At 35.1% G+C, this 26,667-nt stretch overlaps 1 protein-coding gene across 1 annotated transcript in view; it reads right to left on the bottom strand.

Moving 5' to 3' along the window:
* Positions 1-4,723: 4,723 nt before the first annotated feature.
* LOC136986024 (inner centromere protein-like) overlaps positions 4,724-26,667 on the bottom strand; it is a 39,765-nt gene continuing 17,821 nt past the window's right edge. The window contains exons 5-9 of the mRNA XM_067283474.1: positions 16,147-16,311; positions 15,780-15,858; positions 12,566-12,720; positions 10,726-10,865; positions 4,724-4,987 (exon numbers count right to left, since the gene is read on the bottom strand). Of these exons, the coding sequence (XP_067139575.1) occupies positions 4,812-4,987; positions 10,726-10,865; positions 12,566-12,720; positions 15,780-15,858; positions 16,147-16,311 (715 nt within the window). The 3' untranslated portion in view covers positions 4,724-4,811. The remainder of the gene's footprint in view (positions 4,988-10,725; positions 10,866-12,565; positions 12,721-15,779; positions 15,859-16,146; positions 16,312-26,667) is intronic.

Below are 26,667 nucleotides of genomic sequence, written 5' to 3'. Positions count from 1 at the left end.
GCCTAGATAAAGTTGTGCCCATCCTAACTTGGAATCTTCGATTCTGCAGGAAGTTTTTTTATAAAAATTGGTAAATTACCCTGCAATCCGAAGTGGTGGAGATCACGCAGTATTCCGTATCGCCAGCAGCAATCATAGGCCTTCTCTATATCAAAGAACACAGACACTAAGTGCTGTCATCTAACAAATGCTTCATGTATGGATGTTTCAAGGTTTACTAAATTGTCTGTGGTACTTCTGTTCCTACGAAATCTACTCTGATGTGGTGGAAAGTAATTCTTTTCCTCTAGGAGGAACATCAGGCATCTGTTTACCATTCTCTCAAACAGTTTACAGAGACAACTCGTAAGAGCGATTAGTCTGTAATTATAGGGATTCTTATAGTCTTTACCTGGTTTGGGAATAATGATAGATAGCCTCCAAAAGTCAGGAAAGCTATGCTCTGCCCATATTCTGTTAAACAGATTTAGAAGATTACCAAGGGAATTTTCTGACAGATTTTTAATCATGCTGTAGTGGATTTTATCTGGGCCTACAGCCGTATTCCCTGAGTGAGTGATCGCTGTATGTAGTTCTACCCTGGTGAATGGCACATTATATTCCTCAATAGATGAAGAGTAAAAGTTTAAATATAGTTTTTCAGCTTGAGTTTTATAAACCTGAAAATTCCTTCCATACAAAATATTGCTGGATGAAGAGGAAAACGTTTCACCAAACAAATCAAAAATACCCTGTATATCACTGATTATTGCGCCATTATTTTCCAGTATGGACAGAGAATGAGAAGCATGTTTTCCATTAATTTTATGGATTTTATCCCAGACTGCTTTTGAACTGGTGGAAGTTATTATGCTAGAAACATACTTCCTCCAAGAATCCCTTTGGCTTTGCCCTCTTATTTTTCTAGCATTAGCCTTTGCTTTTTGAAAAGCAATCAAATTGTCAGCAGTGGGGTATCTTCTGAAAAATCCCCCATGCTTTCTTTTGTTTTTTAAATGCTGCCTCACAATTCTGATCCCACCATGGTTTCGGGTGCTTTAGATATTTAGTTGATGTTTTCCTCATTGTTTTTTCGGCTGCCTGAATAATACTGGAAGTGACAGCTTCAACTGCATCATTGATATCAGCATTATTGATCATTTCCTCAGTGATGTTAGCCAACAAGGAGAATGCAGGTCAATCTGCTGTTTCAAATTTCCAGCGTGGTGGACCAGCTGTTTCAAAGCTTTCTCTGCCTAGATATTTTAAAAATATTGGGAAGTGGTCACTAGAGAGTGGATTAAATCCAACCCCCCATGTAAATGCTGAAAACAGGTTTGGAGTTGTTGATGTTAAATCAATGGCAGTGAATGTTCTTGTTGGGGCATGAAAGTATGTCACTTCTCCAGTATTGAACAAATACAGTTGGTGATTGCCTATAAAACTGTCAATGGCCCTGCTTCAACGATTGATGTCGAAACTGCCTCACGTTGGATTGTGACCATTGAAATCACCAGGTAAAAGGAATGGAGTTGGCAGCTGTTCAACCAAGGTATCCAATTCATCCTCATTAACTGGTGGCAAGTATATAGATCAAACAGTGACAGTTACACCAATTGAAATTCTGACTGCCACAGCTTGCAGCTCTGTTATTTGTACTGGTAAGGATGGGATGCAGTTTGAAACCAGTACAGCCACACCTCCACTGGCGCGATTGTGGCTGTCATCATCCTTACGGTAGAGATCGAATCCTTTTAAAGAAATTCTTTCTCCAGATTTCAAATGTGTTTCCTGGAGTGCCACGCAGAGAGATGTGGTAGATGATGTCAAGTGTTTAATGTCAAAGAAGTTGTTGTGAAAACCACGACAGTTCCATTTGATTATTTTACAATCCATTATGTGTTTGAGGCAGCATTCTTTGTAAAGGCATCCCTCTTTAGTTTTACAGCCAATTTGCCTTTTGTAGATGAGGTTGGTGGTGTAACCACCTTATTAGTCTCCACATCCGAGAAGTCAGAGAACTCACTCATAGACTGAGTCTCTGATCTTTTAGATTTAGAGAGGGCTGATTTTAAGTTTTGTTTTTTGAGTGGGTTCTTATTTGCTTTTTTTTTTTGAACCCAGATTTCTGGTTACTACCCCTGCTTTAGGTAGGGGTGTTCTTTCTTTATATTCTCCTTTTCTTCTGTTTCTTTAGATTGAGTTAACAAACATTTAGCATGGCGAGTGAGAGATTCATTTGGTGAAACAGAAATGTCTGTCTGAATCCTGCATGTCTTTGTGGACTTCAAAACAGCAGCAAATGTCTTCTGTTTCACTGGTGCACTTAAAGTGACCATGCACCAAGCCTCTGGGTATGGTATGTTGTTAACTGTTTTTAGGCGTTGAATTTCTTTCTCTCTTTGCCATGCAGGGCATTTCCGGGAATAGGCAGGATGGGCATCTTTGCAGTTCACACAGTGTGGAGTACTTTTACATTCACAAGAAGCAACGCAGCAAATTTGGAATATACGGACGCACTTGGCAGTGCAGGTATCCTGCTGTAATGAAGGATGGCAATGTTGGCTTGTCGAACGTCAAAATTAAATGTTTTGTAGGCATCAACTTGCCATCTCGACGGATCAAAATGTGTCGGACAGAAATGACCCCTTGGTCCGAGAGGCCAATCTGAATATATGATTCGTATTCAGAAATCAAATCGAACTCAGATATCACACCATGTGATGAGTTCAAACTGCCATGTGGTGTGACTGATATTCCCATGTCTCCAAGTATTTTCATTGTCATAAGCTTTGTTGTTTGTTGAGGAGAGGCTGTTTCTACCAGTAGGTCCCCTGACCTCAATTTTTGTATTTTTTTTTTTAAATGCCCGATAATTGATTCAAATAATTTTTGGATCAAGGAGAACACTTAGAGATTTTTCTCCAGTTGCGTGGACTACTAAGTACGCTGGTTGACTGGAGGTCTTTTCATTTGTTTGCTTGTCTGGATTTTTTGTTTTTTGAGAATCCATGATTAAGAAATAATCATTCAGCTCCTAGTGACCCCAGCCACCACAAGGCCCAACAAGGGGATGTCGTCACATGGGAGATTCCCATAGACCGTCCAAGGAGCTATACCCTCACAATGCAGTCAAGAAGAGTACATCTTGTCTGATGTGTCTGCCCGGTCTGCATCAATCAGTTGACCCCAGGCCGAGGTCAAGAATGACTCAACGACCAGCCGATTGACTCAAATGGAGCCTGATTTGAGCCTCCTGTTTATCCAAAGCAGGAGCCAAAGCAGTGTGTTGGGGACATTATGTTGCCCCTCAACTACCAGGATCCTCCTTTCCTGCATATGAGCCACCATGCATGGCAAACACGTGGGTGGGCGTTCAGATCACAGGGATGGTAAAAAGGAGTTACTAAACCATCTCTGGGAGGTCCCCTCACCACAGACAGGAACCCACATCGAGGGGAGGAAAATAATGATAGTGAAAACAAAGAATTCTAAGAATTTCTCTACAGATTTCCTTAGTAAAAGTTTGGTAACAATAACCAAAATCGTTGATCAAATGATGATGTAGCGAATGATCCAGATTTTGAAAGGAGTGCAAAAGCAAGACGAGGCTTTTTGGATGCGATCTTCTGCTAGCAACATTTGCTTAAGGAAAGAAAAAAAAGCGACAAATGAAACTACATGAGTTTATCACAAAAACAAGAATTTCAGAAGAGCCAGGACCTTCATCACAAAAAAAGTAAACTTTACATTTCCGTGTGCATATGTTTGTATGTTATTTAACATATATTATTATGCAAATTAATATAAAAATAACTTAAAATTAAAGTAAAATCTGTTTATTTTTGGTCACATGTTCTCCTTTCCCTATTTACTCTGTGTTAAAATGACCTCGTTTAACACAGTTTCATTTAGCACTGTTGTCTAGGAAAGTATTCCTAGACAACAGTGCTAAATGAAACTGTTAAAATCTGCTAAATTCCGAGTTAAGTGGGGTCTTACTGTAATTCAGTTTTTCAAATTTTAAAACCTTTGAATAAATTCCAGACCATCATTTATTTGATTATTATTTAGTCCATTTATTTTTTCAAATTTATCTATTGTTTACATATAAATTATAGAAATGTATATATATAAAACTATTATTATTATTTAAGTAAATTTTATTTGGGATGATTGAAAAATATGAAGACAATATATATAAAGGTTGTACAATTGGCAACCTTTCAGACTATTTAGAATATATCACAAAATTATATTTATTCACATAAATACCTACCCTACATTAGAAAAAAAATAAATCACACCATACAAAGAACATAGTAATATACATCAGTTAATTTTCAAAATAAATATTTAGTTTGATAGCAAAGTATTGCATTAGAAGAGCCTGACTTTTACATATTATAAAATAAGATAAATCAATCTTTGAAAATAATTTTTTCAAGATTTCAGTGAACTTTATTTAAATATTAAAGTGTATGTAGATAATGCCACATTAAACAATTTCTCAATTAAATATACTGAAAAAGTCAATGCAAAAAATATGACACTACACTTAGAAAAACATAAACCCAAAAATCTGCAGATTAAACTTTTCTATGACCAAAATTCACAAAACAGTTATTAAAAATTTTTGTAAAAAAGAAGCACGTATGGATTATATTTGTTACTTCTATTTTAATTTCTAAATAAGTGATTATGGTCTTCATTTCAAATCATAATTATGAAATAATATACAGTATATTGTAAAAAAACTAATAATTTTACTTAAAAATCATGAAGTAAATGGAAATGAAATACATGGATACATTTTATTTGCATTTATGCATTCAAGACATTGTAAAGCTGTGGGAAAGCCACACTGCAGAACTAGTTCTTTTCTGAAAATATTCTCGTTTTATCGGAAATATCTTCATAAGATCAGGAAAATCGATATCTCCAAACAGAGCATACAGATCAGGAGGATTACAGTGTTGCTGTAGTAGAGATGCACGAAGTTGCATACCTATAAACAAAAGATATTGATCAGTAATAGCACACAGTTTCAAAAACAATTAACCATAAAAAATAAAATAAATTGTAGTGGGAATTATTTGTAAATATGGAATTAAAGTATAGAAATAGTATATTAAATTTTATAAAATTTGAAAAGTTGTAACTTAAAATTTTTTTCACTGTATCTAATAAAGACAGAGTGTATAATCTCTCTATTCACCGGAACTTGTAATAATAAAAGAAACCCTTCTAACCTTTTTTACCCGGTGTGGTTCTATTTACAGATTAGCAAACGTTTTCACAGCCCCTCCTGGGCTCTTCTTCAGGCTTCGTCGAATAGGCCGTTAACATTCGAAAATATTCAATTTAAATTTCTTTCCGGAATATTATCACGTGCGGCAGCTGGATATTTGTACTGCGCATGCTCGATGCTCCTCTCCTTTAAACGCTGTTTTCTAGGACAACCTGCCATGCGCTCGATAGGATCATTTCGTCCTTATGATTAACGCAGGTGTTACGTAATCCAGCCTTAAATATCTCTATGGCTTCTAGCCATTTCAATTGCTGTGGGTTATAGCTGGGTATAATGATTTTTGCCGCATGCAGGTCCGCCGTTATCTCCTCTTCCGACGCGTACGTCGCCAGGGCCGTGGTGTATCTACCGTGGTGTATGTCTGACTCGTGCTCCTTTAATCTCACTTTTAACGCACGTTTCGTGGAACCAATGTATGTTAATTGTCTATCGCACCTGTGATCTTCTAGTGGTATCATATATACTCCCGGAAGCCTGTCGGGGTTTGGTGGGTCTTTACTGTTGCTTAATATTCTGAAGAGAGTCTGACATCTTCTGTACACGATGTTAATTCCTTGACGGTTGGCCACGGTTTTGTAAATGGATTTCAGCACTGGATTGTATGTGATAGGTATCCTTTCATTTTCCTCCTGTGTGATATTCAATGGTTGTGCTGTTTGCTTATTTTCCTTTTGGGAGTTCTCATGTCTTCTAGACAACTTTTCAATGAGCGTTTTGCTGTATCCATGGCTTATAGCAATATTTTGGATATGATTGAGCTCCGTTTCGAGCGCTTTTTTTGTAGAGGAGTGCGTATGAGCCCTTCTCACTAATGCTCGGAAGGCAGCTATTTTGTATTGAAAAGGATCATATGAATTTCTAGGAATATATGTGTGGAACGTGCTAGGCTTTCGGTATACTGATGTAAGTATATTAGCTCCTTCAAAGTTGATATCAATATCCAAGAAGTGCACCCTCGATGAGTCGTGCTGCTCCACCTCTAATGTTAGCCCGTACGGATTACTGTTTATGGCTTCGAGGAATAATTTTATGTCCGGTTCTACTTTCCAAAATATAATAATGTCATCTATGTAACGTTTGTACAACAAGATGCTGGGCAAGAATCGCGGTAGGATATTGTTTTCCAATCTCCTAATTACCATTTCGCACAAATCACCCGAGAGCGGGCTGCCCATCGGGACTCCTTTGCCTTGCATGTACGTGATCCCATTTAAATGGATAAAACGCAACAACATCACTATGGCTAGAGCCGACAAGGATAAACTGTTAGTACTGATGAAGCGGGATACGTATGAAAAAGGCTTAGAAGAATACATTAGCATGACTCGATGTACGGAAGTGCAAGGGGTTTATATAGATAAATTACAATCGCGGGTCAAACGTTTTGCGAACACAAGCCTGGCCAAGAGAATGAAAATGGGAAATATAATAGTTGATGCTCCAGAAATACCGCGGTTATTTGCATTTGCAAAAACACACAAAAAAGCACAGCAACTGAGACCAGTGGTGGACAAGACTAAGGCCCCCACACGTATCTTAGAATCTTTTACTCATAACTTGCTCATCCCGCACCTGGAAGGATACCAGTTCAATATAACCAACCCAGCAGAACTTATAGAAAAATTGAAGAAGATAGCAAAACCAGCTTATGCTACGGTCTTAGACTTCAGATCGTTGTTTCCGTCGATAGAACTACCACCATGTTTTTGCGAACTAAGGGACTTTCTGTTTTCGATAGTTGAGGACAACACAATGCACCAACATATTCTCGAACTAGCCCATTTGTTATGTTACGGCTCTCTTTTCCAATTTAAAGGGATCACGTACATGCAAGGCAAAGGAGTCCCGATGGGCAGCCCGCTCTCGGGTGATTTGTGCGAAATGGTAATTAGGAGATTGGAAAACAATATCCTACCGCGATTCTTGCCCAGCATCTTGTTGTACAAACGTTACATAGATGACATTATTATATTTTGGAAAGTAGAACCGGACATAAAATTATTCCTCGAAGCCATAAACAGTAATCCGTACGGGCTAACATTAGAGGTGGAGCAGCACGACTCATCGAGGGTGCACTTCTTGGATATTGATATCAACTTTGAAGGAGCTAATATACTTACATCAGTATACCGAAAGCCTAGCACGTTCCACACATATATTCCTAGAAATTCATATGATCCTTTTCAATACAAAATAGCTGCCTTCCGAGCATTAGTGAGAAGGGCTCATACGCACTCCTCTACAAAAAAAGCGCTCGAAACGGAGCTCAATCATATCCAAAATATTGCTATAAGCCATGGATACAGCAAAACGCTCATTGAAAAGTTGTCTAGAAGACATGAGAACTCCCAAAAGGAAAATAAGCAAACAGCACAACCATTGAATATCACACAGGAGGAAAATGAAAGGATACCTATCACATACAATCCAGTGCTGAAATCCATTTACAAAACCGTGGCCAACCGTCAAGGAATTAACATCGTGTACAGAAGATGTCAGACTCTCTTCAGAATATTAAGCAACAGTAAAGACCCACCAAACCCCGACAGGCTTCCGGGAGTATATATGATACCACTAGAAGATCACAGGTGCGATAGACAATTAACATACATTGGTTCCACGAAACGTGCGTTAAAAGTGAGATTAAAGGAGCACGAGTCAGACATACACCACGGTAGATACACCACGGCCCTGGCGACGTACGCGTCGGAAGAGGAGATAACGGCGGACCTGCATGCGGCAAAAATCATTATACCCAGCTATAACCCACAGCAATTGAAATGGCTAGAAGCCATAGAGATATTTAAGGCTGGATTACGTAACACCTGCGTTAATCATAAGGACGAAATGATCCTATCGAGCGCATGGCAGGTTGTCCTAGAAAACAGCGTTTAAAGGAGAGGAGCATCGAGCATGCGCAGTACAAATATCCAGCTGCCGCACGTGATAATATTCCGGAAAGAAATTTAAATTGAATATTTTCGAATGTTAACGGCCTATTCGACGAAGCCTGAAGAAGAGCCCAGGAGGGGCTGTGAAAACGTTTGCTAATCTGTAAATAGAACCACACCGGGTAAAAAAGGTTAGAAGGGTTTCTTTTATTAAAGACAGAGTGATCTGTCATATTAAATAATTAGAGTTGTGAAGATCCTAAAATCGCGCCGGGAATTCGATTGTTTACAAGAATGCTACATCGGAAAATTTCGGAAGGTCAATCGGAGCGAGAACACGTGTCGGGCTACAAACCTGACCGATGTAAAACATTTCTTCTAAAGCAAACACAACGCGGTAATAAACGACGAAGGGGATGTAGCGGTGTTCGTATACAAGAGTCGGGATGTAAACAATCAACAGAAAAGGGGAGAAAAAAGAGAGACTTATGGTCAAGGACACCTGTTAGATTACGTGAGCCCGGGACCGTCTCAAAAGGGGGGCGCGGCCACAGAACGTTTGGCTGATCGGTTCAGCCAGATGTCCACGAGAGGGGGCAAACAGTGTAAATTATGTGAGTAGCTGTCAACGTTCGAGCGCTGTCCCCGGCCAAACTTGGTTTTCGTCTTGCTTAGAAACAGTAGACTGACCAATCGAGAAAAGGAAAAAGGGGGAAGATCAATCAAGACCAATCAAGAGGGGAAGGTTTGAGGGAAAATTGTATAAAAACCCCCGAATCAAGGTCGAAAAGGGGAGACAATGGAACTTTCTACCAGGAAGTGAACGACGGGACTCCAAACCGCCAACTACTCCTTCACCGACCCCTCAGACTCTTCTACCTGATTGCCCCGGGGCTTCAACGACGACTCTGACAGCACTCCCCGATCGCTGTCATCCAGAGCTCCTTCTGCCGCAGACGATCTAGATTGCAACTCAAATTGTTCTTTGTAAGTTTGCTTTGATGTTAAAATAAATGGTTATTGTAAGACACTTGTCATCTTTGCCTCTGCCACCACCACCCACGTACGATCGGTCCCTGGGTCTTTCCTGACGCGCAATTAACTAATTGCCCCCATACATCGGCAACTTACAGAGTAAACATTATTTTGTAATAAGTAGCTAAATACACCATAAGAAATATTTGTCTCTTGTTCTCTACTTGAACATTTTCTAAAAGAATGGCATGACAAGTCCTTAAATTTAGCCATTACAAATGTAATAAAAATTTAAACCAAATAATAAGGACAAAAAACAATTTCTCTGTGCATTTACTACATTAATTCTTAAAAATATAAAATGATTTCACATAAGAATTAATGTTTAGCTATACAGAAACAATACATTAGATTTAAAAAGTTATTTCACTTTTTTTTTTGATTAAAAAAATCTCTGAAAATATTTTAATATTTATTAGTTGAAAATGTTTTAATCAGATTTTAACATCTACAGAAATTTAAGTAAACAATATCTACTTTTCGCTAAAACATCAATTCTAAGTCAACCATGTAACAATATTCTTTTTGTCATTTTCATTCTCTCAAATTTTACAAAACTTATCATTTGTTGCATTCATTTTATTTATAAGTTTCAATCAGTTCAGTGGTGATAACAGCATTTTAATTTGAATAAAAATGTCATTATACATGCACAGAAATCTATTTTATTAAGTGATGAGCATAAAATACATTTGAAGCACGAGATATCATCAGGCAAGTCTTTATAGCGTTACAAAAAATGGGGTCCTTTAGGACCCCTAAAAAAAATTTTTTTTTTTTTGATTTTTCGGATGTTTTCTAAGTCTCCAAATTTTTTGAAAAATTTTTACCCGCGCGAAAAAATTTTATTGCGAGTTTAATTAACCTTTAATGACACGCAATTAACGCTTAATGGTTTTTTTATGGGATTTTTTTATAAAACTTTATTCATCTTTCTAAAGTTCTAGTGCGTCGATTTTACTTCGGTAAAGTTATTTAAAGCTATTTTCTGATGTCAAAAACAGCATCCAATAGTTTTTTAATTTTTTTAATTAATAGATTTTATTATATATACGTTTAATTAAGTCGGGGGGGTCGGAAATTTCAATTAAAATCGTAATTTTAAAAAAATATTTAGAAATATACCGCCATCTAGTATTCACCCTACTTTTTACCCTTCTCCTCCCGAGAGTTTCATGAGAATGTCCCGCGAAAGACGACACCAGCTGTTCTCAAGGTCATCCAGCTGTGTAAACAATGACACATCGGTGTCAAGTTTCGCGCTAAGGCGAGACAAAGGAAATTATACTTTGAAGCTTTTTCTTCAAAATTAACACATTTCTATAATTTTTTTTTCGTTTTTATGTTTAACTACATTAAAATTAAAAAGTATTTAATTCGCCGGAGTCCCAAGGAGTTAAGTGATGAGCATAAAATACATTTGAAGAAGAAACATTCATTAATAAAGTCTTTTAATTTAAAAACAAAATGAATTTACATGTGAAAAAATTCAATATTTCTAAACTTTACCTTGAGCCCAATTTGGTATCTTTTTTCTCGGAGCTCCTTCGTCATCAGTTTCATCATCTGATTTTAAGTCAGCAATATCATAATTGTCAGGATCACTGGAATCATTCACTGCATGACTTCTAACTGGTGTCATTTCATAACTGAATTAAAATATACACACATGTATTTTTATTCTACTTTGCTAAAAATCATTCATGTTGTAGCAAATATAGATTTTTTTTTTAAAAATTCAATTAACTATTTTTGTATAGCAGTCTGTAGTTTTATATAATTTCATAGTAAACTTTATTTATTAAAACAAAAAATTACTACTGTCTACCCCAAAAATATCATCCATTAAAACAAGAAATAGACAGTAATTATTTCTTGTTTTAATGAATAATATTTTGATGTGATGATCTAATCATTTCATGTAAACTTTATATACTATAAAATTACACGAAAGTTAAATTCAAAAGTGTTATTCAACAACAAGCATTTTTCAGATTTAAAATGTTCAAACAATTGTCTTCATCCAAAATATTAATTCTGGGTCAAGACAAATTCAAACAAATTTTGCAAATATTTTGATCAAAAGATACAAGCTAGTAATTATATAAATTCTATTAAAAATCTTGAATGAAATCAAATGTTACTAACAAGTTTAAATAAGTGGAACCTAGTCAACTCAAATCGGTTGGGGGAAAAATTTGGACTTTGTGTTAACCAGTTTGATTTAATGTTATGCTAGATGAGTGGGGAAAGAAAACGACCAAGTAAATGCAACTTCAAGTTATCCAGGTTCCACTGTATATAGATGAAAAATATAATGCTTCAACATAAATGTAAATTTATTATTATTGTGAGAGTTGTATCATAAAAACAATTATTACTAATGTTCACTTGGCATTTTCTTGTCTGATTATAACATAACAGAAGAGACTGAATAGTACAGTTATTTATTATATTATATATTAGTATAGTTTTATACATTTAACACTATAGTCATTTTGAACTGCAACAATAATGTAACCTTCATAATAATAAAAATAACAAATCTCATAAAAACCTGGAAAGGGTTTTGTCAGTTTTTTTTTTATTTAAAAAAATTCCAAAAAAGCAATAAAAGAAATGTTTGCAATGATGAAAAAGTTCATTATCTGACAAATTATACACCTCACAACAAACCTTTTGTACTATGGTGAATACTTCATCAACTAAAGTACATTTTTGTCAATATGAACATACAGTAGAGCATCGATTATCTGACCCCCGATCAACTGTCACATCAGTTAACTGACTGCGTTCTAGTCAGCAAATTCAATTGTCTGCTAGTGATGTGGCGCTACAATATTTGGCTATGTCTTGGCTACTTTAATATTATTTTTGTTAAATTTTTGCATGTTTTAGCTGGCAACACTGGCTTGACCATGAAAGAAGGCCAGTATTTAAACGAGGCTAAATTTTTCTATTTTCTTTATTTTTGTATTTATTTTGTGCAAAATAAAGAAATAATTTTTAATGATGCAATAGCAATGATTATTATTGTAAAAAAAATTTGTTAGGCTTAACATTGATGAAAATTCAATGCGAAGAAGGTTAATAGCAATATACTAATATACTATCCTAATAATGTATTTTTTCATACTTTTCGATTATCCAAAAAGTATGAAAAAACCCCAATTGAGTCGGATAATTGATGCTCTACTGTATTATTATTCTTTGGAATTTTTTTAAAACATAACCTCCATTATTCAACTTAGCATAATATATTAGATAGGGAAAACTTCCAATCATTAATAAATTTGTAATGAAATGACAAACCAGAATTATGTTAGAGTTCTTACATAAATGTAATTACCTTTCTGGATCCTTTTCATTTTTATTGTATGTTTCATTTAAAACAGTACAAGTGTCCTGCTCAGACAACTGCTCATTATCTGCTTTCCCTTCTACTTCTTTTGTCTGATAACTGTTATGTATTGCTTTTTGTAAAAGAGTAGATTTGGTTGGTGTCTAATAATAAAATGTAAAAATTTAACTTAATTAAAAATTTCAGACAAGTATTAGTATTATTATTTTTTAAATAAATGGTGCATACAAATTTTAATCTAACTTTTGCTAAAATATAATTAATGTATATAATCAAAATTATATAAACTATTTTAAATATATTTGAAATAATCCAAAATATCTGAATCTTAAATTTCTTATGTTTCTAATTTATCCAATTAGAAAACTGTTACCAAACTGTTATCCATTTTGATTAGATGAAAAAAATGGCGTGTGAGGAAATGGGGGAATTAGAGAGTCAAACTCTGCCCCTTTTCCTGGCAACAGTCAGGTGATGACCGCTCACGGTGTCAGTGGATGCTATGAATTTAGGTGAATGGGAACCGGGTTAGTGAGGTTGTCGATACATGAGTAATCAACTATTTAAACTGACAGAAAAAGTTTAATAAAAACAAAAAGGTGATTACAACTAGAAGAAGAAGGGGGGAAAAAAAGAGTGGTAATTGGTTGACAAGAACCGAGACAAATAGAACAATGGGGAATTAATTCCCTAGTGTGACTAACCTACTTCACTCGAGAGAGAGAGAGTTTACATGAAGTCAATAAACACGATATCTCGATAGGTCTCTCCGGGCAGTGAAGTGTAGAGATTGTGGTCGAGGCAGAGGACATGAACCATATCCAGTAGGGGTTGGTGGGTTTCGGTGCTCACCTCGATGATCAGGTGCAAACCCCTTTTATACATTTTTAGTGTGAGAAAATTATCATGTGATTTTTGATTTAATAGTTCTGTGTCCGGGTCTGGCTGATGCGGGATGTCACGAATCAGATGGTTTGGTTGGATTGTTGATACTTTCCCTCGGTGTTACAACTCTCCTTACCTCATAAATTTATTCAATTTGATAGTTCTCCATCATTAATAATTGTATGTTTGGACTGTGGTTTCAAATAAGTCCCAACATTCTATAGATTGTTGATGGGTATGGCTAGGTTATTTATTAGTGTCACGAGTGTTTGAGGAGGTGAAGAGGGAGAGAAAAAAAGAAGGAAAGCGGGGTTTTCCTTTCCATTTACTTCTCCCCATTTGACCTTTCCGGTGGCCAATGATTGGTACTTAATTAACACGATCTTGCTTTCCCTAATTAACTAAAAGCAAATCAGGAGGAAAGTGGAAATGAAAAACAGGGGGGAGGTCAAAATCTCACACGTGCATTCCTTTCGAATACAGCACATTGTCTGCACAAGGTTCACAAAGCAAATTGTATTTGTCAATAAAGACAAAATTACCTTTATTGACAAAATACTTTTCCAAAATTTACCTTGGATAATGCAGAACCTTGGTTAATAAGAATGCTACTGTAACTGATTAAGATGAGTATAATGTTTTAATATCACTCTTATTTATCAATTATTTCTTAGTTATATATTAGTTCTACTAAATTATTTTATGATACATTCAATAGTTTATCCAGATGAAATCTAAGAATATTAAAGTAAAAATGGATCCAAAGCAATATGTATATTTCAAATTGATTATATCATTACAAATAATAATATGTAACTATCAATAATTTTTTATTTTTCATTTGAATATTTATGTAATTTATTAATTTTATAAATTCCTTTAATAATAAATTTATCTTTTTGAACAACATAAAAATTAAATGTATTAACAATTAAGAAAAATTATCAATTCTTAAATACTTTATAAGAAATAACTCATAACTAATACATACAAATTACACACTTACAGTCAATTACTATCGAACGAGGTTATGCATGAATATCCATTTGATCAACTAATTGCAGTAAAAGTTCATTAATTCATGTTCTGTTATGTGTTTTGAATCAATAATAATCAGTTATATATGTTTAACAATATATAAATATATATATGAAATGTGTCTTACAACTTTATTTTTTCATACAAAAGCCACAAAGAATTCAAAACCGACTCAGTGCTTTAAAAATAATGATTTTACTGTAACTTGCTGACTTTTAGGGGCAATAAGTTAATTGTGCGTCAGGAAAAGCCTAGGGACTGATTGTATGTGGGTGGTGGCAGCAGAGACAATGATGATAAGTGTCTTACAAAAGCCATTTATTTTGACTTCTAATTTAACTTACATATCAATAGGACAATAAACATGGAACATCAGACATCGGACAAAGTGTGACACTTGTGGTGGCCCAGGGCTTTGAAGGAGAAGAGTCCGCAGAGTCGGAGGTGGAATGCTGGTGTACAGGCAACAGATTGACATTCTGACACACACTTCTTAACAGGTGGAGAACTCTGTTTGTCTTTGTTTTTGGGAATTTTATATGATTTTCCCCTTGATCGATCCTGTGTCCCAATCCCTGACCCCGATTGGCCATTCTCCTGTTTCCCGGCAAAACTGAGATTAATTCGAGTCATGGGAAAGATCTGAGAGGTGTTGGAGGAGCTCTGAAGTTGGTGCTCATATTTTACTTCTTCTCCAACGTTTTGAACTTAACTGATTTGCCAGATGTTTCTGCAGCTGTTTTACCCTTATCGGATTCAGGCGTACATGACTTAACAGATGTCCTTTTTGGTCATTAACCCCCCTTTTCTCGATTGTTTAGACCCGACACTTGTTCACAAGCACCTTGACAAAGCTCCCCCTCTCTCGGTTGACATTCCCTTTTGCTGTTTATCATCACATTGCATTTGTTTCAAAATAAGTAAGTAATTTTCTTCCTGTCTGGTCTACATCACCAACATGCCCTCTTGGTCTGATTTGACCTCCGAAACTTCCAAGCTTAGGAATTTTATAATTAATCGTAATTTTGACTCGATTTTAGGGACTTCACATTACTTTTTATTTAAAACTCTCATAGAGTTTTAAATAAAAAGTAAAGAGTATTTGGAAATTAATTTAAATATTTTGTAAACTACTTTTTAAAAATTATACCCATTTAAAAAATTTTAAATTCTGATTTTTATACTAGAAATTCGAATAGACATTTTGTAACAGAAATTTTAAAAGTTAAACCTAGAACAAGAGTAAACCTAAACTTTTATTTTAAACAAACAAACCAACCTGTTCTTTAAGTTTTTGCAGTCGATTTTCTTCTTCTTTTTTCTTTCTTTCTTTAACTTCTTCTTGCTTTTGTTTTCTGCTATATTTCATATTAAAAAAAAAAAAAAAATTAAAATAATGAATAGAATTTTCATTTTATATTTACATCATCACTTTAAAAATATTTTTACACAATTATTCTTTAAAATGTAAATTAGAAATTTAAAAAATTTAAAAAACTAAACAAACAAAATCAACATTTGTGTGTGTAATATTAAACAAGAAAACTTTTTTTACTATAATATTGATACTATATTAAATCTTATCATTTTTCTAATATTAAGAAAAACATCAAGAATAAATGTTAATTTAACAAACTTTTATTTACATTAATTGTTTTTTCTTAATTGTTTCTCTTTGTTTTTGTTTTAATCTTGCTTCTTTCTTTGCAGACCTCTCTTCTTTTGAAATTTCGATATTCCTCTTTTGATCTTTCTCCAGCTCTAGTTTTTGTCGTGTTTCTGTGACTTTTCTCATTCTTTCCTCCCTCTTTCTGAAAATTTCAATTAAGAACTTAATCATCATTAATTCTAAACTATAATTTTATTATAAACAAATTTTAAAGGCTATTATTTTATATAATATAAATATTCTGTATTTTTTAAATTCAACTTATGTTCTAATAGATTTTTCCTAAGACAATAAAACTGGAAATTTAAATATGTTGCTATAAATACTTCCATTCAATAATTATTCAAAATCCATTAAAATAATATTATAGTTTTTGTAAAAAAAAAGTTTTTACTATACTTCAAAATAAATTATAGTGAGTTGGACTAATCTACTGATAACAAAATTTGAAGCATCCTAATTAATAGAATTTTAAATAACTGGTCTGACAGACCATCCTGTTTTTATATATCTGTATCCAGATATACATAAATAAAATATTTTTGTCACATTCCAATATAGCTATTAAAAAATAAACCAGAAACGAGTTGCTCAACTTCTCTGCCAACATTTAACATTTTGGTGGCACCATCTGTTATCATATTTTATTGAAAATTTTTTATATTTTTAATTATTATAAAATGGCAAAAGTTTAATTTTCAGGGTAGAGAGAGGTTTTATTAAAAAATTATAAATACTAATAATGAGTAAAATTGTCATTAAGTTCAACCATACTGGAAGATACCCCCATTATCTCCCCACCCCTCAACCTTTAACCACTGAAATTTGATAGCATCAAAATCCCCCCTAATAATCAAACCTACTTGCAAAATTTCAGAAATTTTTGACAAAAGCACAAAAGTTATTAAGCTTCAGAGGGTGAACAAAATTGTTCCCCACACACACTAACATCCATACATACAGAAAGAAACTAAATCTTTTTGCATCTCTCAATGTTTCAAGGTGTCCAGAGTCCAAAAATGTAAAAATCTTGGGAGGGGGTCATTTTTTGGCCTATTGCCATACTTTTCCTCTGTTATCACTAAAGCAGCAGCCATTAAGGTTTTTAAAGAAATTCTTTCTTTTTAATATAAATGAAATATTCTTGTACTCTTTGACATATCTCATAAAAACAGACCTATACTTTTCTTAGGATGTATTTCATTCTAATAAGAATAAAAATTTTTTTACAGATATTTACTGTGAAGTAAAATCAAATTTTAATAATGTAATGACTACATTTTAGTCATAACCACAATAATTTTTATAATTTACAATGCATTGCATTATCCAATAATGAAGGAATAAAAAAAAAAAAAAAAAAGAAAGAAATAACCACAACATTTGTTTTTATTAATGTTGTAACATGTTGAAGCTACAGAATGAAACATTGGTTAAGTATGGCAGTTGTACTAATACAAAATAAACAATCAATCTACTAGAAGAAACTGTGCTTTAAGTGGTTCAATCCAAGTAAATAAAATTTAATATTTTTATATATATGCAGATTCAAATATGAGACTTAAAACTATAAATCAAAAAACTATATGAGTAGATGAGACAAACCAGTTTTAAGTATCATGAAATTTGTCTGTAAATTTCTAACTTAGACTCAAATGAGTTTTGTTCTCAGTATACTCTAAAAGTTATTTATGTATAAAGACAGATAAAGCTTATATGAACTAAATTAACTCTTCTTCTCTATTCTGAATTTACTTCTCTTTGTTAAACAATAGTTTTTAAAGCTTTACATAAAGAGAATTGCCTTCTATTTGATCCTTGCAGTGATAAATTTAACTCATACAAGATGGCAAAGATGTCAACAAAGTAAGCTATTTTCTGCAGTTCACTTTTATCGCTGAAATGTGCTTTGAACTGCAGTCTCCCTTTCTGATTAAAAAATGTTTTGAGTTCATCACAAAGCTCATAAACATATTTTAAAACTTTTCATTTGGATTACCATCTCCCTTCAGTGTGGAATAGCAGAGCATTCTTCAGCACATCCAACTTGTTGCACAGTTGCAAAAACAGTTGAATGTTTAAACTAACAAATTTGTCTCTGATCATAACTTGAACGTCTTTGGCTGCTGGTAACAGTAAACCCTTAGCAATGATGTGAGGTTTCATAGCTCTGGTGATTCTGAGTGCCACCAAATATGAAGCTTCAACGGCTGCTACGTTTCATTTGTGGTACTTGCCACCAGTGTCAAGTCTGGCTTTCTTGAGTCCATAGGCTTTGCTTCTAAGATAGTTGGTATTCTTGCCGGCAAAGCTCATATACTTGCTATCAAAATGGCGTTTTAGTTTGTTCGGCTGATAGAACTTCACAACAAATAACATATTGTGGTTCTTCAATTCCTTCTGTAATTATTTAGGTAAAACCATACTGTAAAAAAATCCTCACTATATTTTCTTTTCTTAACTTTCTTCTCTACACAATCTATTGTCATGGGATGGTTTGCTAATGAAAATAATACATAACAATAGCTTTAATAATACAAAAGATGATACAAGGCATAGTTCAGTCAATACAGTTCGTTTAAGTTTCCTATGACTTACCATTCTCTGTGTTGTTTTTTTTACATACCTGTTATTATCACAAGGAGCAGTATTCACATCAACCACAGCTGAATACAAAAAGACCGATCAGCATCCAGATTAAGTTCCCATGGTACAGATATTTTTTTTTGCAGTTGTTGATTGGACGGTAAACCAAGGTTGAACTGTGAGGATGTGCTATATTGAGCTCCTGGATTTCACGCAGTTTCTCTCCTGGGATTTAACTGGTATAGTGAAGTGTGATATATTGATCGATTTGGGATTGTACAAGGATTAAGATGATACCAAAAGTGTGAAGGTGGACCAAGAATTTTGAAAGTAATGGAGGTTCAAAATACAAGACTTTTCAGGACCGAATATCCGGACAGCGATGATCGATTTACTGGAAATTCTTACTGAATCTAGTGGACATCTGAACTGTGAGTACATACTGTAATTTTGGGGGTCCTAGACCAATAGTTCTTGTTATTCTGCCATTTTTATTCTTTTTGTTGTTGGGAATTGGCAGGCTCCATCGGGCCCTGGGCTTGCCATCTGGCAACCAATTTAACGTTTTTTGAAGGGGGATTGTATGAGCAACTTTCCGTGAAAATTTGAACATTGTAGTTGAGATATTTTTTAAATTAGAGCAAGTTATAAATTTAGTAAAATTTGGAGCTTTCTCCCACTTAACAAACTTTAGTTTCTATAGCAACCGGCACGGACCGTTCACTATCTAACTGTCGTTAACAGTCGTTCCAACAGTTCTCCAGACTTCTGGTAATGGATTATTTCTTTTCACGATCGTTTATCAGTTTAATGGATGACATTTGTGACACTCTCCCATGGGTGGTTGTCAGACCCCTGGAGGAAACATCCTTGGGTTGTTCTTTGCCCCTGGCAATGAATCCCTCTATCGAAAGCTGCATTATTAAGAAAGCGGTGACCCTGCTAGATAGGGTGATGGAGCTTTGTCCCCCATCTTGGAGATCAGGACCCAACATCCAACAAAGGGTAGAGATAAGAGATAGTGTTATGAAGTTACATGGATGTGTACAACAAATAGTCGGTATACTTAAAGAGATCAGAGGGAAGACTGAAGCCAATAGTGCTGGAATGCAAAAAAACTTTTGCCAACATTGTTAAAACAAATGTCAACCGAAGCGCAACCACCAAAACAATTACCAAGACCATTATGGGAAAAATAAACAGGGAGGGCCCAGGGGGTGAAGTGGCACTTCTCCTTTACCCCAAACCGGGCAAAGAGGGTATAGTTCACACGCTGGAAGAGATTACAAGTACACTGTGAGCCAAAATAGAACCACAAAAATTGGGCGTGAACATTAAATCTATATGCAACATAAAAGGAAACGGAATATGTGTTAGAGTGGGATCAGCAAATGATGGGGCTAAGCTACAGAGAGTGGTCCAGGAAGTTCCTGAACTTAGTGAAAAACTGAATACCAAAATCTCAACAGGAAGACAACTAATCATTCTAAACATGCCAGAATATATTGGGGACAAGGACATCCTACCTACTCTCTACGGCCAGAATAAAATTTGGGGAAATATCACTGAATCAAAATTTATAAAACAATGCAAAATAACAACTTTTCTACAAAAGGGAAACGCCAAAGAAAAATGTAGACACATCATACAGGTTGTTGTTAAACTAAGCACTGCAAGCAGCGCTTCTAAGTGATGCCGCTGAGAGCGTTGTTAAACTCGTTTTCTTGAAGAGCTGCGTTGTTAAACTCGTTTTCTGGAACTTCTCAGCAATTTCACTGGTTTGAGGTTAAATCTGCAGTGATCAAACGAGGTGCTTTTTCCACTTTATCAAAATGGCAGCCACCACGATGGACTTTGTCGAATTTATTTACGAAAACTTAAAGATTGAATTAAAAGTTGATTTTTCAATAAAACATTGTTTAGAAAATGGTAAGTTACTGTTTTTCATAACGCGTTATTAATTATACGAAATAAACTCAAAAATCGCACAAATTATATATTAAAGTTTGTGTAAAAATGACTGTAACAGCATATCTTTTACATAATTGGTTTGATAAATTTCAACATTATACAAATAATAATTATCTTTCTATGCAATATTTTAGGCTAATACCCTAAAAGTAATTCCAACATGACATTATTAAGAATTGCTGTAAACTAAGCTATATCTTTAGCAAATTGCTATGAATGGTATAAAGGCTTACATATCCTTTAATTTATAGGACTTTATACACCTGTATTTTCAAAAAAAAAAAAAAAAAATGCATTTTGGACTTAGTCTCTCATCAGTTGGAACATAATATTCAAGTGTATATGATAAGCAATTTATTACTCCTTGTGATAAAGGATACTCTGCACAGTTACAGTTAAAATTACAATTAAATTGTATAAATTAGTTTTATTATGTATTGGAGAGTATGATAAGCCTTTATTTATAGCATTAATAATAGTTGGCTATATAGCCTAGTTTAAAGTAATTAAAAAGGACAAGTCATTTGTTTAGTTCCTATCAAATAACAGAAGTTCATGTTCTTTTATGGTTTTCAGATCATGATTTCATTCCTCGTTTCTTTGAAGAACTCATACATGAGAGGGGAATAAGAGAACAAATTGGTCTACCAGAAGATTACTAGAAGATGTTACTTCAATAAGACTGGTCAGCAAATCTCATGAGGAGGGAGAATCAGGTATGTATATGTTTAAATACAAGTACATCAGTATATACATGTATATACTAATATGCTATAAATAACAGTTGTTCTTTCATATTGTTGCAAGAGACTTCTCTTGGACTGATTCATCCACACAGTTGTTGATAACAAGATTAAACATGGACAGTGAATTTAGGAAACCAATAAGAAAAATAAAATTATGGGATGCAATATCAAAAAGGTGGAAAATCACGATTACACTGTTTCTTTCTATGACTGTGATAAAAATGGAGAAATCTAAAGATGACTTACAAAAGAAATAGGGATAAAGCAAAACAACACAATGGAGAATCTGCCATCACCTGGCCATACTTCAAGTTATTGGACCAGGAACTCAGATGTAGAGTAGATATCAATCCTCCAGAAGAAAATATCATTTCTTCTGAACTGTGCATGGACCAGACCCTATCTCCCAGCAAACCTTCAAGCAGTTTGTCAGGACTGTCTGCCCACTCTGAAAGTGATGTGGCAGCAGTTAATTCTGAAGTGCAACAACCCCCCTTCAGTAAAAGCTTTTCAGAGTCACGTAAACTTAAAAAGAAAAAGAAAAGATGATCCACCAGAGTGGTTTCAAGCTTGGACCAATAAACAAGAAGAAAGAAAAGAAGAATGCCAGAGAGAAGATCAGCGCTGGCAGGAATTTAAAGAGATTGAAGAAAAATGCTTGAAACAAGAGAAAGAAAGTGAAGAGAAGAGAATGAACATGAGTTCTCTTCTAAATGTTTTACAAAAAATTGCAGAAAAATAAAATAACAATATGTGAATTCATTGCAGCTGATTGTTTTATTTACAATAATTTTTACATTTGATATTTTTAATCTCTGTTCAATTTTTACATTTCCCCCAATTATTTAACTTTAGTATAATTCAATGAATTGTATTAGTGAGAATAATGTTTATTAAATGATTTTATATAACTAATGAGAAAATTGTACACAAAATCTTAAATTCATATGATTTTACACATATATTTTAATAAAGTTTCTGATGATAAAGGCTAATAAATACATTTCTAACAGACCGGTTTAATACATGCTAAGTTGATCAGCCAGTTTCAAATATATTATTGTATTAAAAACAAATTTTGTCTAGTGTCCTCATATCATTGTATTCTTACACTATATTATCACTTTCTTGTGAATTGTCTCCTATACTACTACTACTTTGTAGTCTCATGACACCATAAAGATAATCAGCGATAGCATTCCTTTTATTATTTGCTGCATTAGTTGAATGTTGGCTTGGGTGAGGCTGGAAAGGAGTGAAGTGTTTATCCTCATCTGGACTATCATCACTTTGTAGAATACAAAGATTATGTAAAACACAAGCAATAAGAATAATTTTAGTCAAGTATTGCTTGTTTCTTACGAATAACAATTTCAGTCAATGAAAGCATCCAAACAGATCACCATATGCTTGTTCTATTACTATGCAAGATGAACTTAGTCTTTTATTATAATATTTCTGTTTGGAATTCAGATGTCCATTGTCCTTGTAAGGAACCATCAAATATGTCTCTAATGGGTATGCTGAGTCCCCAAGTAAATGGCAGTTCTCTCCATTGGAGAGTTTTATTTGATAACCCAATTCCTAACATCACTTGCATCATGTGCAGGTCCTGGCCAGCCAGCATAAACTGCAGTAAACATTTTGTCACTTCTGTAGATCCCTTGAAGTATGACTGCAGTGCACTGCTTCCTGCTGTAATATTCTTGCTTTCACGATGACAAACTGTTACATGTATTAATGTCCCATCAACACATCCAAAGACATTTGGAAAGCTATTTCTGCCCCTTAATGATGAAAAGTTTTTTTTACCACTTCTTGGGCATCCTTATCAACTGGCCATTTAATGAAAATTTCTTTTAAATTACAAACACCTTTACAAAACATTATGAACAGCCTGTGAGCATGTCCTTTATCTAGTCCAAAACGGTCACCTACACCTCTGAAGGATTCCCGATTTCCTAAAATCCATAAGGACAATAGGACGACCTTATCTTTTCTTACCTCTATAATGGATGATCATCCAATTATTTTCGTTTCTTTTAAATTCAGAATCTGGCAAAGGTGTTCGACGCTTTCACACTGAAGTCTGAAGTGACCTTTAAAATCCAGATCACTGTATCGAGGAATAATTTCCTCATAATAGTTTTGTATCCTAGCTTTTTTCCGCGGTTGCACCACAACAAAATTTGCCATTCCAGCAATTACTTCGTCGTCATGTTTACGCTTCCAAAATAAGACATTGTATCGCAAAAATGAATTCCTTTTAAAAGTTTTTGAATTAAATAATTCACTAAACATTCCAACAATTGCACTGAGAGCCGCCATTTTGGAACTGCAGCACTGCCTCGTGTGCGTTGTTAAAAGACCATCAGCAGCAATCGCAGTGCTCTTGCAACCTAAGGTGCAGCGCTGAATTTAACAATAACCCAATACTAACTGTTACACCAGACATAAGGAAAATCATGATTTCTCAAAAATATGTTCCCTTGTCTTGGAGCAATATTAGGGTGGATGATTTCGTCTTCATTTTAAGATTCTATAAGTGCTGTGGCTTCGGCCACTATGCTAGGGAGTGTGACCATTGGTTACCTGTAGTCACTGTGGGGGGAGCACAGGTATGTTAGCTGTCCGCACAAAGAAGAAGCACCTAAGTGCATAAACTGTTGTGAAGCAAATGACACATCAGATAGAAACAACAGGGACAGAATGGAACACAATGCATTTGATCAGAAATGCTCCATCCTGCAAAGAATGAAAGCAACGGCTATTAAGCAAATGATTTATGGACAGTAACACCATCACCCCTACTAGTCCGGCAAATAATAATATGACAACAACCACCCACTTCACTCCCCCCACAAACTCCATATTTTACAAGTCAACTTGCAAAAAAAGCAAAGCAGCAGCCTCTCAATTCACTAAGGACATTACCACCCTCAATATTGACATTGCTGTATTGCAAAAGCCCTACACCCATAAAAATAAAATTGCCCTCTTGGAAAAAATTAAGGTTTTTCGAGACTAATCACCATGAGCCCAGTCTGGCAGCTGTTGTGGTCTTCAATCTTGGGGTTCAGGTCCAATTTAACCCTCACTTAAGCAGCAAGTATCATGCTACAGTAAACATTCAGTATGGGAATCTAAACTTTTACATCATTTCGGCTTACTTTCCACCCTCAGTCCCCATCTTGGAAACCCTACAAGGGGTTAGGGACACAATACAGGAGTTGGCAAATGACCTTGTTCTACTGGCTGGGGACTTCAACTCAAAGTCCCCTTTGTGGTTTATGAAAAAAGAAGATCCTTGGGGACCATCTTCAGGGAGTTCTTGGAGGAAAATCAGCTCCACACTTTAAATACCTCTCCTCTTCCAACTTTTTCCTTGGCACAAGGAGAGCGTTGGATAGATATATCTGCTAGCAATGGCAACATGTATAAATTCATTCACTCTTGTAAGACTGACTTTGGATTATATGGTCCCAAGCAATCATAATTATATTCTTACTACTCTTGACTGCACTACTCCTACTGCCACCTTTACAAAGACTAAGCATACCAACTGTAATATTTTTGAGGCCCTGGTGGCAACACTATGGAACCTGGATCCCCTCATTCATATTAATACCCCTGAAGACCAGGACAACACCATTGCAAATCTCACCCAAACTCTGCACAAGGCTTACCAGGCAGCTACAAGAGAAAGGATCCATACCACCAAACCGTTTGGTGGAACTCTAGTCTTCAGGAACTCAGGAAAAAGACCAGAAAGGCCAAAAGGGACTTTAGGAAGGCCAACAAGAACAGCAGGGAAAACTTATGTAGCAAATACTTGAAAACTAGGAAAGAATACAAATAAGCTATTAACGAGGCACAGACTCAATCTTGGAGACAATTTTGTACAAAAGTAGGAGAGAAAGGTCCCTGGACCACACCCTACTACATCACTTTCAAGAAAACTAAACCTGCTTGTACCCCTAACTCAGTCAAAAAAGAAGACGATTCCTTTATCAAAAGTATTACTGAAACTAATAGCTACATCTTGGATGCACTTTTTCCTGAGGACAACTCCTACCATCGGCACATTAGGACGCATTCATAATTATCCTCTTCCGCAGCACGGAAGAGGATAATTATGAAGATGACAAAAATTTCACAAATACTGAAATAGCTGCACTCTTCAAGAAAATAAACATCAAAAAGGCACCGGGACCGGACACCATCACCAGGCAAGTGGCGAAAAGAGCCTTTAATGCTATTCCTGCTCACTTTCTAGCCATATATAACAAGTGTCTTCAAATGAACTACTTTCCAGCCAGCTGGAAGATAGCTAATATAGGGTGAAACCAAAATGTGCCATGCCCACCACCCCTAGTGAGTATCGTCCCATCTCTTTACTCCCGATAGTGGGTAAAATTCTAGACTCTCTCTTGGCAAGGAATCTTCAACATTATACTGAAATTAACAAGGTCCTTCACCCTCAACAATATGGGTTTAGGAAAATAAAAAGAGCACTACCTTGGCCCTACAGGAGCTGTACAAAACCATAAAGGAATCTAAGGCCAAAGACCAGCACACCCTTGCAGTTTCCATTGACATCAATAGGGCTTTTGATCATGCCTGGTAACCTGCTATTATTATAGCCCTTAAGCACATTAAATGCCCTACCAACACGTAGGGATCTACAAGAGCTTCCTTTCCGATTGGGAGGCTAGGCTAGGCTCACCTGGCCACATGACTACCAGGCAAATCACGAGAGGCTGTCCTCAAGGGTCGAGCTCAGGCTCCCTCCACTGGTTAATTCTGTACAACAGCTTACTTTGCATCCAAGACAAGAATCATAGTATTCTGAGTACTAAAATAACAGCATTTACTGATGACACCCTGTTTTAATGCCCCACGGGAACCAGGAGGTTCTACAGAAGGAGATAAACCCGCTTCTCCAGAGGATCCAAAACTGGACTATTGAAAACAAACTTATTATTAATACTAAAAAATGCCAATGTACTGTGTTCCAAAAATGAACCCACTTAACAAAAAACTGAAGATAGCAATACAAGGTGAGAAGCTTAAGTGTACTGATAAAATTAGTTATTTAAGACTTCAAGTGGACTGTCTAATGAGTTGGATGATGCACATGGAACACATCAAACAAAAAGCTATCAATATGGCTCATGCACTGTGATCCATAAGCA

Source organism: Centruroides vittatus, unplaced genomic scaffold (assembly GCF_030686945.1).
Source record: "Centruroides vittatus isolate TY-2023 unplaced genomic scaffold, ASM3068694v2 contig_986, whole genome shotgun sequence".
In the NCBI taxonomy this organism is placed as follows: Eukaryota; Metazoa; Arthropoda; class Arachnida; order Scorpiones; family Buthidae; genus Centruroides; species Centruroides vittatus.
Note: the sequence above shows the minus strand (reverse complement) of the source record. Positions and strands in the feature narration are given on the sequence as shown.